Source organism: Halichoerus grypus, chromosome 10 (assembly GCF_964656455.1).
Source record: "Halichoerus grypus chromosome 10, mHalGry1.hap1.1, whole genome shotgun sequence".
Lineage (NCBI taxonomy): Eukaryota > Metazoa > Chordata > Mammalia > Carnivora > Phocidae > Halichoerus > Halichoerus grypus.
The window spans coordinates 117011332-117030202 of record NC_135721.1 but is presented as its reverse complement, the minus strand read 5'-3'; the positions used below and the strand labels follow the sequence as shown (position 1 = coordinate 117030202).

Here is an 18871-nt window from a genome sequence, read left to right as displayed (position 1 = left end):
GGCATGCTCCAGACTGGCTGCGTCTCCTTGAGCCTCTGTTTGCTTATCTGTACAATGGGTATGAAATATTAGCACCGGCCTCAGGAGGCCTGTGATTGAGCACGGGATAACGGACATTCGTGCCGCGTTCAGCCAGGTGTCTGGCCCTCGGTAAACCCTTGTAAATATTAGCTCTTGTCCCATTATAGAGACTGTCTAGTGTAGTTGACAAGAGCTCAAACTGGACGTGAATCCTGGCTGTGCCCCTGAGCTTGTGACCTTGAGCAACATTGTTGACCTTTCTGATCTTGGTTCCTCGCCGGTCAGTTGGGGGTGGCGGGGGGTACAGTGAGGCAGCGGGTGCTGCCCGGCCTGTGCCTGGCCTGGAGAGAGCGCTCTCGCCTGTTACCATTTATTGGTGTTGGAGGGGCCAGTCCAAGACCCTTGTCTTCCCCGTGACCTTGTGGGTCGCCGGGACCAGGTAGCCTCCGTGCCAGCCAGAGCAGGGGCATTGTGTGGCATGGCCATACCTGGCTGGGTGTCCTGGCCCTCCTCTAGGACCTTTGTCCCTGACTGTCCCCAAACCAGAGCCCAGCTTTCACCCAAGGACGCTAAGCTGGATTGAGCTCTGGGCTGGGAGGCAGGAGCCCAGAGTCCCTCTCTACTTGACTCTGGATCGTCTGGCGGGCCATGTGATTGTCCCTAATCCCTCTCTAGGCCTCAGTGTCCCTGCCTCTTCTGCCCCACCCCCCACCCCTTGCTACTCCTGGAGTCTTTGCTTTTGAGTGGGGAGGGAAGTGGAGCTTTGCAGAGCCTTGTGCCCTCCTTAGGGTCTAACTGCAATGATCTCATCTGGAGACTTGACAGACCTGGGGGATGGACAGAAGGGATAGCAGATGGCTGCCCTAGCCTCTCGGGGGCCTGGCATGCCGCCTCTGTGGCCACTGTTGGCCCACCCTGCAGGTCAGCCCTTCCGGGCTGGGGTGAGTGCCCCAGGCCAGAGCCAGGGTGGCAGATGGGCAGGCAGCCTGGGGTTAGCCTGAGGGAGGGACCGTGGTGGCCAGGGCGGTGTGGGAGCAGGCGGGTCAGGCAGAGCTCCTCTCCCTCCCTGGAATGGTTGCTGTCCCGCAGACGGAAAGTTTTGGGTCCTTCGGCTCAGCTCTATCATTCTTCCTGGATCTGTCTGCTATCGGCAGGTCAAGCCCTGGAACCTGGGGAGGAGGTGACATATTTGGGAATGCAGCCTGGGGGTTGATAGGCCAGGATTTGAGGCCCGCCACTAGGCTCCGAGGCTTCCATGGGCATTAGCTTTGCAGAATCACAGAATTAGATTTAAACACAGCAGCACTGACTGGAGGTGGTTTTCTGCAGGGGAGTGGAACAGGATGGGAATCTTCCCCTCTTAGGACCCCTTTATTAATTGGGCAGCTTTTTATTGAGTTGATCCTTTGAGTGCCAGGCACTGGGCTAGGCTCTGTCCTCCTGAAGCTCACATCTTAGTGGTAGAGACCGACGTTCCATAAGCAAACAGATCAATAAGTAACATAATTAACATCACAGATAAGCCTGTGACATGTCCCATGAAAGAAACAGGTTTGAGATGGACACAGTGGGCCTAGAGGGGTCTGGAAGGCTTCTCTGAAGAGGAGGCATTTACATGGGGGCTTTGAGCACGAGGGGAGCCAGGAGTGCGGAGATGCAGGGAGGGAAGTCTGGGCAGAGGGACCAGCAGGGCAGAGGCTTAGTGGTGAGACAGGCTAGGTGATTGCGGGGAGAACGGCCAATGCGGGGAGGTGAAGATGGGGAGGTGGGCAGGGGTTGGGCTTTTGTCTTGCTGTTAGGTCAGGTGATTTACATACGGTAAAGTGAGTTTTGGCAGATGCATTGCAGATGCAATTCTGTAACCACCACCAAAGTCGAGATGTGGAACGGTCCCAAAAACTCCTCCTGGGCCCCTTTCTAGTCAATTCCGCCTCCCCCAGCTTCTCCCCTCATCTGTTTTCTGTCTCTACAGTCTCGATTTTTCCAGAATGTCATAGAAAGGGAATCCTCCAGTGGCCTGCTGAGTCTGGCTTCCTTCACCCGGCAGAATGCGTTTGCCCCTGGGCCACGGTGTTGAGGGTCTCAGCAGCTCATTCTTTTTCATTGCTGAGTAGTATTCCCTCACATGGATGTGCCACTGTGTCTCCATCCACCAGCTGAGGGACGTTTGGGTCGTTTCCAGATTTTGGTGATCATTGGAGAGTTTTAAACAGGGGAGTAACATGGTTAAAAAAACAACAACATTTCACATACTAAGTGGAGAACAAATTAGTGGGGAGAAAACTGGCCATCCCGAGGGTTAAGTTCAATGATTTGGTGATGAATCTGGCTCACTATAGAGACTCAGTAATTGTTCATAAAAAAGGCTGTGCCTGGGGCAGCCAGGGAGGCTTCTTGGTGGAGGTGGCATTTGAGGTGGAGGGATGAGGAGGTGGGAGACCTACAAAGTGGAAGGAGGCCCAGGCAGTACAGAGTCCCTATGGGAGCTAGTGGGGCTGAGACGCTGGCTCCCTGCACCGGACTCAGCTTTGGTGTACGAGGGTGGTCTGTGGGGCTCACATCCGAGCTCCCTGGGGGTGCTGGGTGAACAGGCATCTACCCTAGCCTTATGGGGGCTGACTCTCTTGGATAGGAGGTAGCTGGGGGATCTCTGCTCTGGTATAGTTTCTTCTTTGGTGGCTGGTAAGAGGTGACCTCCTCCTGCCTTCAGGAACCTTCTGTCTCCTTGGTCCCCTCCCTGCTCCCTCAGGGCTGGCTGGCAGCTGTTACTGGGGTTCACTCCAGCCATTGCCACTTGCTGTGTTTCCGCAGAGGGGCCTCGGGTTTGGTCACTTTCATCTCTGGTCCTGCAGGTCAGGAGACCTTCTCACCGTCTACTCCTCCAGACCAGTTCCATCAGACTCATGCATCTGGAGTCATTGTCACATGCAAGCGTTCCGGTGGGCCCCAGACCTAAACTCCGCCCCCGCCCCCATCCTCACTGTACAAAGATTCATCATCTTATATGTGTGTGGGTTTCTTGCGGAAAGCATTCTTTCCTGCAGCATTTAAAATGTGGCTTGATGGGGCACCTGGGTGGCTCAGTGAGTTAAGCATCTGACTTCGGCTCAGGTCATGATCCCAGGGTCCTGGGATCAAGCCCTACATCAGGCTCCCTGCTCAGTGGGGAGTCTGCTTCTCCTTCTCCCTCTGCCCCTCCCCTCCCCCCACTTGTGCGCTCTCTCTCTCTCTCTCTCTCTCTCTCAAATGAGTAAATGTTAAAAAATAAATAAAATGTGGCTTGATCAAAAGGTCATTTGTGAGCCTCCTGATAGGTGGTAGTGTTTTTTTTGTTTTTGTTTTCTTAAGATTTTATTTTTATTTATTTTTATATTTTATTTTTTTAAGATTTTATTTATTTGACAGAGAGAGAGAGACAGCGAGAGCAGGAACACAAGCAGGAGTGGGAGAGGGAGAAGCAGGCTTCCCGCCGAGCAGGGAGCCCGATGTGGCAGATGCCCAATCAACTGAGCCACCCAGGCGCCCCAAGATTTTATTTTATTTTATTTTATTTTTTAAGATTTTATTTATTTATTTGAGAGAGAGAGAATGAGAGACAGAGAGCATGAGAAGCAGACTCCCTGCTGAGCAGGGAGCCCAATGCGGGACTCGATCCTGGGACTCCAGGATCATGACCTGGGCTGAAGGCAGTCGCTTAACCAACTGAGCCGCCCAGGTGCCCCCCAAGATTTTATTTTATTTATTTTTTATTTTTTTAAATATTTTTTATTTATTTATTTGAGAGAGAGAATGAGAGAGAGAGAGCATGAGAGTGGGGAGGGTCAGAGGGAGAAGCAGACTCCCCGCCGAGCAGGGAGCCCGATGCGGGACTCGATCCCGGGACTCCAGGATCATGAGCCGAAGGCAGTTGCCCAACCAACTGAGCCACCCAGGCGTCCCCAAGATTTTATTTTTAACTAACCTCTACACCCAACGTGGGGCTCAAGCTCATGACCCCGAGACCGAGTCGCATGCTCTGCTGACCGAGCCAGCCAGGTGCCCTGAGATATCTGGATGTGGGGGCCAGAGGATGCAGGGGCAGGGGTGGGGGACAGAAACAGGGAGGAGACCAGGGACAGTTTGGATTCCAAGGTAAGGGACTGCACCTATTGCAGAAGCCAGTGGGAAAGAGTGGAGGAGACAGAAAGTGACCTTTTTTTTTTCAAGGTATCTCCGATAAAGAGGAATGACCTCTATAATCAGAGCAAAATAAACATTTTCAGTGAAGACTGCTCTGGCAGTAGGCAGGGTGCCCCGTTCCTATTCTCTATCCCTGCCCGCACCCCCCTTCTCCGTCCATGTTAAAAAATCAGGGTCAGCTTCAAGGGGAGGAGACGGTCAGCTTGAAGGAGTGGCAGAGGGGATGGAGGGCTGTCAAGGGGCTGGCAGGCCATGCCTGGTCTGAGCACCTTTCCCCGGCTTCTTTAGGCTGGCCTTTCTGACTGTGGGATTGAGAATCAGGGCCCCCAGGGCACTGCTGGCCTTTTCCTATCTGCAGGGGAGAGTGAGGTTTGGGGTTCCCCTGCCGGTGTTGAGGGGTCTCCAACAACCTTTCTGTGTAGCCACTGGGCCTGTGGAGTCCAGTGGAGTTTGTCCCCTCCCTCCCACTTGCACATGGTTGAGGGGTCTGGGAGGTAGAGGAGGAGCAACAACGGCCCTGAGCTGTCTGTGAAGGAGCTGAGAAGGCCGGGCTCCCCTCCCTCTCTCGAAGCTCTGTCCATTGGGTCAGACTGTCACCGGAGGGCTTTTTAGGGCCAGGGGCTGGGACTGGAGGACTGAGCAGCCCTGGGAGATTTGGAGGCTCAGTGAGGTCTAAGAACCTCTGGAGTGATGGGGCGCCTGGGTGGCTCAGTCACTAGGCGTCTGCCTTCGGCTCAGGTCATGATCCCAGGGTCCTGGGATCGAGCCCCACATCGGGCTCCCTGCTCCTCAGGAAGCCTGCTTCTCCCACTCCCACTCCCCCTGCTTGTGTTCCCTCTCTCACTGTGTCTCTCTCTGTCAAATAAATAAATAAAATCTAAAAAAAAAAAAAAAAAACCTCTGGAGTGAAGCAAGGTCCTGCCCCCCCGGGTCCCGTCCCAAGGGCCTAGCAGCCCCTTTCCCTGACCCCACCTCAGGACCCTGCCTGGGTCCTGCATTCACCAGCCCAGGCTGCCCGAGTCCCAGCCGACCCGGCCCGTGCGGGCCACAAGCCTGCCTTTGTGGACTCGCCCTCCTGCATGGGCCGTGCCAGGAGGGGCTGACCCGCATTCTGCCTTGCAGCTGGGACGAGCCCCCATGGCCTGGGCCCCCCTCCTTAGCCCCATGGGGAGATGGAGCTGGCATGAATGCAACATCCTGCATTTTTAGAAACTGACTGTGGTCCAGGGCAGGCCCTGGGGAGCCAGCTGCTCATGTGAGAAAGATCATTGATTCATTCACTTGTTCAATAGATGCTTGTTGAGGCTCTGCTCTGTGTCAGGCCCTGGTCTTGTGGTCCTGCCACAGATGGCTCTTGCCCTTTTAGGAAAAAGACTGGAAGGAAACCCCCTGCCTTAGGGTCACTTGGGGGGCCCACTCCCAGAGTTTCTGATTCAGCGGGTCTCAGTTGAGGCATGAGAATTTCTGACAAGTTCCCCAGTGATGGTTATATGCTGCTGGTCCAGGGACCACAGTTCGAGAGCCAGTGTGACTTAGGACCAGGGGGAGGAATTATGAGTGATTTAGGTTTCTGTACTTTCAAAACTGTTTCTGTGATCATGGTTTACTTTTATAAATAGAAAAATCAGTTATTTAAAAGTTGACAAAATAAATGGTCCCCCCAGATTGACTCCAGTGCTCTGGATGTGGTCCTATGTTGAGCGATGTCACCTCCCATGACTTAAATGTCATACATCTATTAATGTAGCCCAACATTATGAGCTTTAATGTTCTCTGCCCTTCCCCTTGGTTCATCCTGAGCTTCAGGTCCACTTAGACCTCCATATCCTCCCCATCACCTTTAGCGTGACTGCAGTGAGAATAAGCGAGATGTTAGGAGATAGCAGGGTGGGGATTGGAACACAGGCTCATCTGGAGGCTGGCTCACTTTGGGTTTAGCTGACTGGCCCGTACTTCCTGAGTGCCGTTTCCTTCATGCTTCCTTAATCCACCAGCTGAAATGGAGTGTGGACCCCTCACTTCCTCATTTCTTTGGACTCGGGTGATCATTGACTGTCCCACTTCCTCTTTTTCCACTTTTAGTTCTGTCCACTTGGCATGGTGGCAGTGAGTCTGTGTGTACACTGGGCTGGAGGTGGAGATGGGGTCCTGGTGAGGTAACCCTTCCTCTGAGCTGGTGTAGGCAGAATCATCCACTTTGGGGGCTGCTGCTGAAGCCACCCCTAGAGGAGAGGCCATGGTGGCAAGTGGGGATTTAGTCCTTGGGTTGACAGTGGGAACGGGACAGTATGTCATTGGGAGAAACAGATCGTTGTCCCTTCCGTCTTCCTCTCCTGAGTTCAGGACCATGTGAGAAGTAGTCCGCGGGAGTCAAACAGACGAATGAGATTTCACATTAAGAACTGGCCTGCTTCCTAACCCTGCTCCTGAATTAAAGTGACCCACCCAGTCTCCAGGGGACACTGGACAACCTCAGGTCATGCCCCCAGAGGGAGCCACCCAATTTCTTTGGGGAAAGGAAGGCACAGAGGGGCTGGTGAACACACTCTGGATTGTGGCCCCTCTCCAGGGCCTGCAGAGTTGTTTTTTTTTTTTTGCTTCTTGGACCCACCTCCCTGCCCCCATCAGCACCACCCTTGGGTGTTTCCTCTGGCTCCTCAGGGATGCCTTTGGCAGATCATTCCTCCCCTGTGACTCAATTTCTCTTTTCATTTATTTTTATTTGTTTTAAAGCTTTATTTATTTATTTATTTATTTGCCAGAGAGAGAGAGAGAGAGAGAGACCACGAGCAGGGGGAGTGGCAGGCAGAAGGAGAAGCAGACTCCCCGCTGAGCAAGGAGCCCGATGCGGGACTCGATCCCAGGACCGGGGGATCATGACCCGAGCCGAAGGCAGACACTGAACCAACTGAGCCACCCAGGCGTCCCTCAGTTTCTCTTTTTAGTATACCATCTTGTTTAATTCATTCAGTCATACTAAGAGTAGATATTATTTCTATTTGTGACTCAGTTTTCACATTTGTTATTAGATATAATAATTACCCGTTTCTCCTGCTGGGTTCCTCACTCACCCCCTTACACTCTGTCTGTCTAATGATTGTTTCAGGTTGGTATGTCTTTTTTGTGGTTGTTTATCTAACTGCACATGGTACACTCATTCAGTTAATGTTTGTTGGGAGTCTGTGGGGTGCTAGGCCAATGCTGGGTGTGGGGGATACAGCATGGATCAGGGTAGATGTGGGGTAGTGCCCCACACACACTCCCAGAGGGGAGACAAACTCTTAAATAGAAAATTTAGACATGCTCATGGTGACAAAGGGGAAGTGAGGGACATTTGGGAGCTGGTGACAGAGGTGGTCAGGAGCTGCCCTGAGGAAGTGAGGTCATCCCCCAGCACCGTCCACTTAAAACCCAAACCCAACTTCTTCTTGGCCCTTCAAGGCCCTAGATGGCCGATCCCTGTCTGTTTGCCCGGCCTCAGCCCACCCTCCTCTAGCTACCCTGGCCACCTTGCTATATTCTGACACACTGGGCTCTGTCCTGCCTATTAGCCTTTGCACACACCAGACCCTCTGCCTAGAGTCATCTCTCCCTGGCTGGCTGGCTGCATGGCTGTTCCTTCTTGCCTCAGCTCAGATGTCCCTTCTTTGGAGATGGCCACCCTGACCATGTCCTGGGACACAGCCTTTCCCCAGTGCCGTAGCATGTTACCTAGGTGTGGGGCTTTTTGTTTCTTGCCATTTATTTGGATTTTTTAATTTGTTGGTTCATCATGTGTCTCCCTAGTGAGACCCGGGGCTCCGTGCACAAGACACAGAAGGGGCCCCATCAGTCTCGGTCAGTACTGTCCCTTCCCACCCCGCGTGCTTGGCACGGGGCCTGGCACAGAGCTGGTGCCCATGAATGCTTGTTGGATGAGCCCGTCCTGCTTCCCCAGAGCGGTTAGTTTCCCTATTGCTCCTGCGACAAATCACCGCAAATCGAGTGGCTTCAAACAATCCCAGATTATTATCTTAGCATTCTGGAGGTTAGAAGTCTGAAAGTCGAGGTGTTGGCAGGGCCATGTTGGTGAGGTACATGGCGGGGCTCTGGGGGAGAATCTACTCCCTTTTCCGGCTTCTGGACGCGGCCTGTATTCTCCGCTTCGTGACCCCTCCTCCATCTTCAGTGCATGTCCCTCTGACCTCTGCTCTGTCACGTCACGTCCTACTTTGATCCTCTTGCCTCCCTCTTACAAGAACCCACGTCATTACGTTGGGCTGCCCAGATAGAATACAGGAAAATCTCCCAATCTTGGGATCCTTAAGTTCATCTCCTTCACAAAGTCCCTTTTGCCGTGTAAGGTAACATATTCACAGGTTCTGAGAACGAGGACACGGATGTCTTTGGGGGGTCGTTATTCAGCCTAGGAGAGTGTTGGGTGTGGCCTGCATTCAGGCCTCAGGCCACTGCCACAGGGCCCGGTGGCGACCTGACCGCCCCGTCCCCCTGCAGGACGAGATCGAGGAGCTTCGGGCCGAGATGCTGGAGATGCGGGACGTCTACATGGAGGAGGATGTGTACCAGCTGCAGGAGCTGCGGCAGCAGCTGGACCAGGCCAGCAAGACCTGCCGCATCCTGCAGTATCGGCTGCGCAAGGCCGAGCGCCGCAGCCTCCGAGCCGCGCAGACGGGCCAGGTGGACGGGGAGCTCATCCGTGGGCTGGAGCAGGACGTCAAGGTAAGCACCAGGCCTCCCCCCCGAGCCCCGGTCGAGCCCAGGGCAGCTTGCTCCTTGTGTGTCCTTGAGCAAGTTACTCCACCTCTCTGGGCCTCAGCTTCCTCATCTGTAAAGGGGGGATCCCTGGTGAACTGACAGGGGTGCCCCAAGGTAATATCATAAATATGAATCCTACTCAAAGCAGCCACTCCGAGTGTCAACCACATGCTGGGCTCTGAGTTGTCCATGCACTGTCTGGGGAGGGTTCTTGGGGTTTTTAAAAATTTTTTTATTTTATCTTATTTTTAAGTAGGCTCCACGCCCAGCGTGGAGCCCAATGCAGGGCTTGAACTCACAACCCTGAGATCAAGAGCTGAGCTGAGATCAAGAGTTGGAGGCTTAAGGGGGCTGAGCCACCCAGGCGCCCCTGTGGAGGTTTCTTTATTGTGCTAAGGAGCGTAGTGAAGGCCTGGAGTTGGATAGGGCTGGTTTAAATCTGGACTCCAAAGTGCCCTAATTTTGAGATTTTGAGCAAGTCACCTAAGTTTCAGTTTCTTCACCTGTAAAATGGGTGTCACAGCAGCGAGGTTCTCTGAGGGTTAGAAGAGATAATACAGGTAAGATGTCACTGTAAACCCTCAAAAATGTTAGCTGTTATTAGTCCCATTTTCTGGATGAGGAAAGTGAGGCTCAGAGAAAGGAAGGACCTACCTGTCCAAGGTCACATGACACTCAGTGTGTAGTGGTTCCAGTGCAGGCTTATCAGCCTCCTGTGCCTGGCCTGGCCTCCCTCCCTGCTGATGGGCTGGAAGCTGGCAGGAGGGCCCTCCAGGAAGAGCCGACCCCTGCCTGTCTGTGTGCCCAGCCCCCGGCTCTCAGAACTCAGCCCAGTGTGAGCAGGGGGTGTAGGAGCTGGGGGTGGGGGTGCAGCCTGGGGGCCCTAGGGGCTCTTCCTGCAGGGGTGACTTCTGAACCCAGGCCTGAGGGAGAAGAGGGCCTGAGCCGGGAGTGGGGAGGAGGAATGCCGGGGCGGGGAGAGAGCCTCTCTGTAAGGGCCGGGAGGGAAACCCTGAGTGTCAGCCGGCCACAGGCGGGCTCGCATTTCCCATTGTCTTTGCGGGGGCGCAGTTGGGATTACAGGTCGGCTGTGCAGATGAGGAAACTGAGCTCAGAACGGGTGTGTCTCCCAGGCCAAAGCTACCTGACTGGCAGCCCCCGGGATAGGTGGTTGCACAGATACTCCCAACTCCAGGCACTGGATGGACGGGGCGTGGGGTGGGGAAGAGCTGGAGAAGCTCAGACGAAGCAGAGTTGGGGCCCTGGGTGGCTGGGGCTTTGGGGCCGGGACACCAAAGAGTCAGCCTTAGAGAGATTGGGGGGCGGGGGGGAGGACCGACTGGGCCGGCTAGCCAGCGCCTCGGTGGGAGGAGCCAGAGCAGCTGGTGTGCGTGTGGGAGGGGGTCTCTCGGCTCCCGGGGCAGGAAAGCCGCCCCTTCTGTTGGGATTTGAACTAGCCAATCAGCGTCCACCTTGCCCCCTTCTCCCCCTCTTCTCCCCGCCCCTGCAGCTGGAGCGCTGAGCTCATCCCTGCAGGCCCGGGCTGGATGCCTCTGGCCACCACACTCCTCCCCACGTGCCTGACTTGTTCTCAGTCACTTTGGGGGTTCTCAGAATTGTGGTGTCTCCTGGGGGGGCTTGATGGGCCCAGCTGGGGAGGGGACCTCAGAGCTGGGTATCCCTGGGGACTCTCTGACTTCCTCTGCCAGCTCCTTGGCCCACCCTGGGACTGGCATGGGGCCACCTCTTGGGGCCTCAGTTTCCCCTTCTGTTAAATATGGGGCTGAGAGCAGCCAAATCTATAGGGCTTTTGCAGTTCCAGTGGTTTTGTCGAGCAGGTAGGTTATTGGTGAGGGCGCCATGAATAACACCTTGGTATCCCTCTCCCCCAGGCTCTCTCACTGTCTGTGGTCCTCACAGCCTGCAGGCCCCACAGAGCCTCAGTGGGAACATGCATGAGGAGGGCAGGGTGGTGGCGGTGCAGAGACCTGCTCTCCCACTTGCTTGGTGCGTGACCTTCGGAAAGCTGCTTCACACCCCTTGTGGAAAAGGGAGATAAAACTAGATTCTACCTAGAGAGATTTTTGCGAGGATAAAACGAAATGGCTCACGTAAAGAGAGTGCTGGCCACAAAATCCGGCACGGGGTGTTCACCCGGCAAAGGAGCAAATGTTGGTTGCAGTGTTACTGTTCAGAAGATCCTAGAAGGCACTCGTAGGGCAAGTGGCTGGGGCAAGGGCAGGGAAGGGGAGGCCGGAATCTCAGCCCGCCTGTGTGGATAAGAATCCCCTGGAGGGCTTGTCCACAATGCAGATTCCCAGGCCCCACCTCCCATTCCCCCTCCCTGAGGATTCAGAGTGACAGTGACAGGGACGCTGAGAGGCCTGATGCGAGGGGGACCGTGGCCTGGAGGCTGCTGTTTGCATTTGGCAGGAGCCAGGCCTCAGTGCTGTAAACAGTGACCTCATGGCTGAGCGCATTGTTTGTGCTTTGGGGATTTGCCCTGGTGTCCGGAAGCTGCAGCCGCTTCACCTCCCGTAGTATCTCAGCCCCCCTGCCCTGGGAGTAGTTGGGAGGATCGTAAGACGATGAAATGAGACAAGCGGGTGGGGCCCTGTGAGCATGTGACACCGTGAACCCTCTGCTGGGCTTATTATTAATACTTTTAGTACCGATATTAACATAATGTCTTCAGGCTTCGGGCCAACAACAGGGTCAGGTTGAGAGCAGGACTCTATAGAGTTGACCCACCTGATTTCAGACCTTGTTTCTGTAGCTTCCTAGCCGTGTGCCCTTGGGCAAGTGACCTTTCCTTTCTGCACCTCAGAATGGGAATAATAAAGCCCTTCTCGAGGGGATGAAAGGCATGTGGTGTCAGGAAATGAGAGCCGATTCTGTAAGTCACCCATGAGAGGCGAGAGCACCCAGGGCCACTGAGAGAGAGGAAGGGACAGGCGGAGGCCACCAGACTCCTGCCCTCCAGGCTACCGTGCTCTTCCTCTAAAGAGGGCACAGGGTTCTGTGGGATCTGAAATTAAGGCCTCTTTTGTTCCCACTGCAATCCTGTAAGCTGCCTGGGGTTGGGCTTTCTTGATATAGCAACCCTTGGGGGTGGGGGACAAATGGGGAAGGCGATCCTATGGAGAATGGGGTGGAAGGAGCCTGGGGACTCATGGAAGGGATGAAATCAATAGAGTCATTTATGAATCCAAGAGGACCCAGGAATCCACAGATCATGACTTCTTGGGGGGGAGTGTTGCCTACCAGGTCGAGGCCATGGTGGGGATGGAGCGACCCCTCAGATGGAGAGGAGCTGGCCCCAAGTGGGAGCGCAGTTAGGAGAGAAGCCCTCACGTCAGTCAGGGACACAGCCCTCCCTGGACGGTGGGTGGGGTGCTGGTTGAGGGGAGCATCCCCCTCGTCAAGTTAGGAGAGGTGCAGCTCCCCATATTTCAGGCATTCGCTCCTTCACCTCCCTCTCTTTTCCCTTTTTGGAACCTTGGATTTGTTTGTTCTCCGACCAGCATTTCCTGGGCACTAGCGTGTGCCAGACCATGCACTGCTGCTGGGACACAAGGAGGTGAAGGAGCCCAGGCATGGTCTGGGGCCTTCATCTCTGTGCCCCACCGCTCCTGCCCCACGGTCTCAACAGGGTGAATGAATAAATGAATGAATGAATGGAGTATTGATTAGGGCAGGGACTTTCTGGGTGACTTAATAGCCCCAAACTGGAGACCACAGCCAAGAGCCTGGGGCTGAACACTTCCAGCAAAATCCTTGACCCCGAAGTCAAGAGTGAGGCCCAGTCCAGTAAAACCAGTGCACAGAGGTGAAGCAGTGATCCTGGCAGTGCATTAAAAAGTTGTATTTCTTGATGTTCCAACCACCAGCCCAGGGACTACGTCATGTGTTCCTCACAATGGCTCCTGGGAGTGGGCTGTCTCCATTCCACTTACCAGTGACCACACCGAGACTTCGAATGTGTCAATAAACTTGTCGTGGGTGTCCACACAGAGAGCGCTGGAGTCATATTCAGTCTAGCTCTCCCCGCCTGCCAAGTCCTTGTTCTGCTATTGAGGGGTTTGTGGACGGGGGATAGATTCCGGCTGTCCTTGGGGATCCTTAGGGGCAGAGAGCGGCAGTGGGCAACAGACGGTGGGGGAGGCAGCGCCGAATTCCCTTTCTGGCTGTTGTTTTTCTTGGCCTGCCTCTCATACTGCCAACGGGTCCATGCCGAGCTGGGCCTGGGCCCAGGCAGAGGGAAGAGCCAGGGAGGGCCCTCTTCCCTTCCGGCGTGGAGGAGGTGCCATGGCCATTTCCGAGACTGGCAGGCATGGGGTGTTGGGCTGTCTGCCCCTCACATACCTCTTGTGGGCAAAGCCCTCGGACCCCTCCAGAGCCCCTGACCACGTTGGCCTCTCGGGCAAATTCCAGGGGCTCCCCCCAGCTCGGGTCCCCCTGGCTAATAAGCATGACCCCGAGTCAGGTCACTTAGGCTGTGAGCCTCAGACAGAATTGGGGTAAATGAATCTGGCACACGGTAGGTAGTCAACAAATGATAGTTGTGATTTACCAGCTCAGAAGGGCCTTCCGCATCCCCAGAGGCTCCCCTTTCCTGGCCTTTGACCCCCAGGGTGTCCTCGAGGAAATGGGGTGCTCTGCTGCAGAGCCCTGGCACCAGGATTGACGTTTGCAGCTCTGTTAGTTCCTTTCTGTACGGATGACTTGGACACGCGCCCAGCCTTTGTCATTTAGAGCATGTTCTATGTCCCAGACAATTGGAAACCAGCCTCGGGGTCACACCATGACCTCCAGCAAGTCAGGCCCCTCTCTGAGCTTCGGCATGACCACTCCCCCAGCACTCAACTGTGCTGGCCCAGGGCCCAGGCTTTTTGTGCCATAGCTGATTCAGTCCTCCTGCGGGGCCCATGAGGTTGCTGCTATTATTGCATCCATTTTGCAGTTAAGGAGACTGAGGCACAGAGTCAGGAGATGGTTTGCCCAGGATCCCGTGCTGGTCACTGGCAGCAGTGGGATTCAGATGGCTCTGGGGCTGCCCATCTTGCTCTGGTTTCCACGCCAGCTCACTTCCCTCCCTTTAAAATGAGCTTCTGGCCCTGCCTCAGGCTCTTGTGAGAATTGGAAACACCGACTGCGCTGGATAATTGAAAAGGCCTTGCGAAGAACAGGCAGGGCCTTTCCAGCTTCCTGGGGACTGAACCGTGATGTAGACATTGGGAGCACGGGGTGCCTGGGTTTGGGTTTTGCTTCTGCTGTTTCCTGGCTGTGTGACCCTGTACCCTCTACTGACTTCTCTGTGCCTCGGTTTCCTCATCTAAGTGGGGGTGGTGAGAAACACTGTCTGCTGGGGGGTTGCTCTGCAGCAAGGCGGGGGGCAGGTGGGGTTCCCTGCTCATCACCCACCCTTGCTCAGGTCTCTAAGGACATCTCCGTGCGGCTGCATAAGGAGCTCGAGGCGGTGGAGAAGAAACGGGCGCGGCTGGAGGAGGAGAACGAGGAGCTTCGGCAGCGGCTCATCGAGACCGAGCTGGCCAAGCAGGTGCTGCAGATGGAGCTGGAACGGCCGAGAGAGGTGAGGGCCCGTCCGAGGCAGGGCCAGGCCGGGGCAGGGGGCCGCGCGCCGGGGCTCTGAACCACCGTGTCGGCACGGTTATGCGTCCCTGGTGGAGCTGTCTTTGTCACGCGTTCATCCCCGCAGCACACATTTCCTGAGCACCGCTGTGTGCTCTGTGCTGACCCTGAGGACACAGTGGTGAGTGGAAGACACTGGTTCCTGTCCTCAAGGAGCCCACAGGCCAGTGAAGGAGACAGTCATCCACCAAAGAACCGCAACCGTGGGAGGATTAACTAAGGAAGCATTCCACGGTGTCCAGCGTGGGCCCGGGCCCTCTGCCTCAGTTTCCTCACCTACAGAACGGGACAATGATGCCCTGAGTGTTGTGAGGACTAGCTGGGATAACTTGTGTGCACATGCTTTAGGGGCTGCCATTTGGTGTGAAGGCCGTGCGGGGGCCGGGCCTCTGGCCAGCCTCTCGCCAGCCTCTCGACACAGATTTTAGGACGTTAGACGCTTCCTGAATGTGGCCCCCAGGCACCAGCTTGTCTTTGCTCATATGAGTCCTTCCACTTGCCTTCTGCTATGTGTTGGGCATGCAGCATGTTAGGTACCATGCTAGACACTTTACCTCAACAATTTCCATAAAGGCCCAGTGAGGTTGTGATTATACCCATTTTATGGATGAGGAAACAGCCCCTGAGAGAAGGAGGGATGTCCTCAAGGTCACACAGGGCCCAGTGGGCTCGCAGAATGCCTCTTGAAAGCCGTCAGCCTCGGTGACCCCTAGGGGCTGGAATCCTCCAGAATTCAGGGGTCTGTGTTCCAGACGGCCCCGGGTGGCTTCTGACCACAGAGGCACAGCTGGACCTCAGCTATCTGGCTGCTCACGAGGGTATCCTAGGATTGCACGTTGTTCTAGGGCATTCCTCACCTTCCCCGAGGGCAGGCGCGCCAGTGTTCCAGGCCTGAGACACCACAGCCCTGAAGCCAGAATAGTCCTCCGGCTGCCCTTCCTCCTGGGCATGTTGGTGTGACATGCCAATGGCTTCTCAGTGTAGAGACGGGGCATTTGCTGCTAAGGGCTGCCGTGGGGCCCTGCTCTGCTCCAGGGCTGGGTGGGAGGCCCCCTCTCTCAGGCAGCCTCCTGCCAACCCCCCCACCCCCGTGGCCTGGCCCACAGCACAGGGGGCTGTCTTCACACATCTCATTGTTGCCGCCCTTGATAGTGGAAAGGGGAGACAGTTTCAGAGAATGCCTTGAAGCTTAGCATGTTTCTTTTTTGTTCTTTAAAGATTAATTTATTTAATTGAGAGAGAGTGTGCATGAGCAGGGGGAGGGGCAGAGGGACAGGGAGAGAAGCAGACTCCTCACTGAGCACATGTGGAGCTCAGTCTTAGGACCCTGAGATTATGACCCAAGCCCAAATCAAGAGTCAGACACTTAACCGACTGAGCCACCCAGGTGCCTCAAACTCAGCATGTTTCTATTGTAAAGGAGAGGAAACTGAGGCCCAGAGGGGGACAGCTTGCCTGACTTCACCCCCCCTTTCTTGGCAGAGATGTGGCTGAGATCCCAAAGCTGTGTCCCCTCTAAGTCTCTGTTTCTTCATCTGTGACATTGGGATAATAACAGTACCCAGCTCATGAGGTTATGACCAGCAATAAGCTTGGGTAACCATAGAACACTATGAAGAAGTTAAAAAGAATAAAGTAGTATGGCAATTCCTGAACAAATTAAACATGCAATTATTATATGAGCCAGGAGTTCCACTTTGGGATTTATGCCCCAAAGAATGGAAAGCAGGGACATGAACAGATATTTGTACCCCTCTGTTCCAAGCAGCATTATTCATAATAGGCAAAAGGCAGAAGCAACCCAAATATCCATCAGTGTATATATATATACAGTGGACTCTTGGTAAGCATTGAGAAGGAATGAAATTCTGACACATGCTGCGCCATGGATGAACCTTGAAGACATGATGCTGAGTGAAATAAGCCAGCCCCCAATGGACCGGTAGTGTATGCTTCCACGTATAAGACATACTTAGGGTAGTCCAAATTCACAGAGACAGAAAGCAGGGCAGAGGTAGCCAGGTGCTGGAGAGAGGAGGGAGTGGGGAATTGGTATTCAGTGGGTATAGAGTTTCAGTTTAGGATAATAAAAAAGTTCTAGAGATGAATAGTCGTTGTTTGACAAAGTGAATGCACCTAATGCCACTGAAATATATAGTTGAAAGTGACTAGAAATGGTAAATTTCATGTTATGTATACTTCAGCACAGTTAAAAAAAGAATAAGGTAGATATATAAGTACTGATGCTGAAAGATCTCTAATAGGAAAAGAAAGAGAGATACATACACACACACACACGCATATATATATGTATATGTATCGTGCAATCCCACTAATTATTTTGAAAAGGCATACAGAACAGACTGGTTTTGGGGCATGTATATGTGCAAATGTATAGCAAAGGTGTGGAGGAAAATCCATTGAACTAAGGAGTGAGAGATGGTGGGAATAGCATGGGGGAAATGACTTTGCTTTGTATTCTTTTAATGAATGCTGTAGTTAGGTGGGTTTTGGTGGGGGGATTATTTGTGAAATTTGAAATGTAGTCAAGCATGTATACAGCCCTTTGTGGTGCCAGGCACACAGTAGGTGCTCAAGAAACACTAGTTCACTTCCCCTAGGAAGGCGATGTCAGCAAGGCAGGTCTGGCCCTCCCTGGCATGCCCCTTGGTGTCTCAGGATCCGGGCAAGGGGTTGTGGCCCTGTGTTTCTTTGCTGATTGCCTTCTCCCCCTCCTCCTTCCTGACATCGTTGCCATGGAGGTGAGGGTCCCTTAGCAGTTCTGCCAGAGCTGCCAGAGTCCCATCATCCAGATATGCCTTTGCCATCCTGACAGGTTGCTGTGGCGATCCTGTCACCCAGCTGGGAACAGGAGCCCCTGGCCTGAGCTGATGTGGTTGCCATGGCGATCGCTCTTCACTGTAGAGAAGGGAGGGTGGCCGGCCCCAGCTGCCCTCTGCGGTGGTACTGTTGGGCAGCTGGGCTGCAATTCAAGAATCGTAACACCAGCCTCCCCCTCGTCCAGTATCAGTCCCCCGTTCTTGTGTTTTAGGCAGAAAGCCAACATGAGTGTCGACGTGATGTATTAGAATATAGCTGCTGGGTCTGAGTGCTGGCTCTGTACCAGGCACCACACCGAGCATTTGGTATACCTCCTCGTGCTGTGAAACCAACAGCCTCCCAACATGCCTAGTGTTGTTATCCATTTTATAGGTGGTACGCTTCTCGACAGTATTTTAATTGCGATATAATTCACATCCTATTAAAGTCACCATGTTAAAATGTCAAATGTAATGGTTTTTAATATATTCGTAGTGTTGTATGTCCATCACCATGATCTAAATCTAGACTATTTCCATTGTCCCTGAAAGAAACCCCGTACCTGTTAGCAGTCACTCCCCATTCCCCCTGCCCTCCAGCCCCTGGCAACTGCTAATCTACACTCTGTCTCTGTGGATGTGCCTATTCTGGACATTTCATACAAATGGAATCCTGCAATATGTGATTTTTTTGTGACTGGCTTCTTTCTTTTTTTTTTTTTAAATTTTTTTTTTTTTAAGATTTTATTTATTTATTTGAGAGAGCGAGAATGAGAGAGAGAGACAGCGTATGAGAGGGAGGAGGGTCAGAGGGAGAAGCAGACTCCCCGCTGAGCAGGAAGCCCGATGCGGGACTCGATCCCGGGACTCCAGGATCATGACCTGAGCCGAAGGCAGTCGCTTAACCAACTGAGCCACCCAGGCGCCCGTGACTGGCTTCTTTCACACAGCATCAGGTTTTCAAGGTTCATCTATGTTGAAGCATGTGTCAGCACTCATTACTGTTTTTAAAAAATTTTTTGAAAAGATTTTATTTATTTGTCAGAGAGAGCGAGCGTCAGGGAGAGGGAGAAGCAGGCTTCCTGCTGAGCAGAGAGCCTGATGCGGGACTCGATCCCAGGACCCTGGGATCATGATCCGAGCCGAAGGCAGACACTTAACCAACTGAGCCCCCCAGGCAGCCCAGTACTTCATTCCTTTTAATGGTCAAATAATAATCCATTGTATGGATAGACATTTTGTTTGTCCACCCATCAGTTGATGGACATTTGGGTTGTTTCCACCTTCTGACTAGTCTGAGTGATGCTGCTGTGTCCATTTGCATACAGGTTTTGGATGTTCATCTGTGTTCCGTTCTCTTGGGTGTATACCAAGGAGTGGACTGCTGCATAGAGATGGGACTGGGGAAGGACAAAGATGGGATTCTAACCCAGGACTCTCTATCT

The 18871-nt window shown here is 53.7% G+C and overlaps 1 protein-coding gene across 2 annotated transcripts in view; it reads left to right on the top strand.

Annotated features, from left to right (window-relative positions):
* Positions 1 to 18871, top strand: part of MTCL2 (microtubule crosslinking factor 2) — a 67703-nt gene that overhangs the window by 10246 nt on the left and 38586 nt on the right. For both annotated transcript variants that reach the window (XM_078057156.1, XM_036108071.2), the window contains exons 2-3: positions 8695 to 8919; positions 14390 to 14548. In XM_078057156.1, coding sequence (XP_077913282.1) covers positions 8695 to 8919; positions 14390 to 14548 — 384 coding nt within the window. The remainder of the gene's footprint in view (positions 1 to 8694; positions 8920 to 14389; positions 14549 to 18871) is intronic.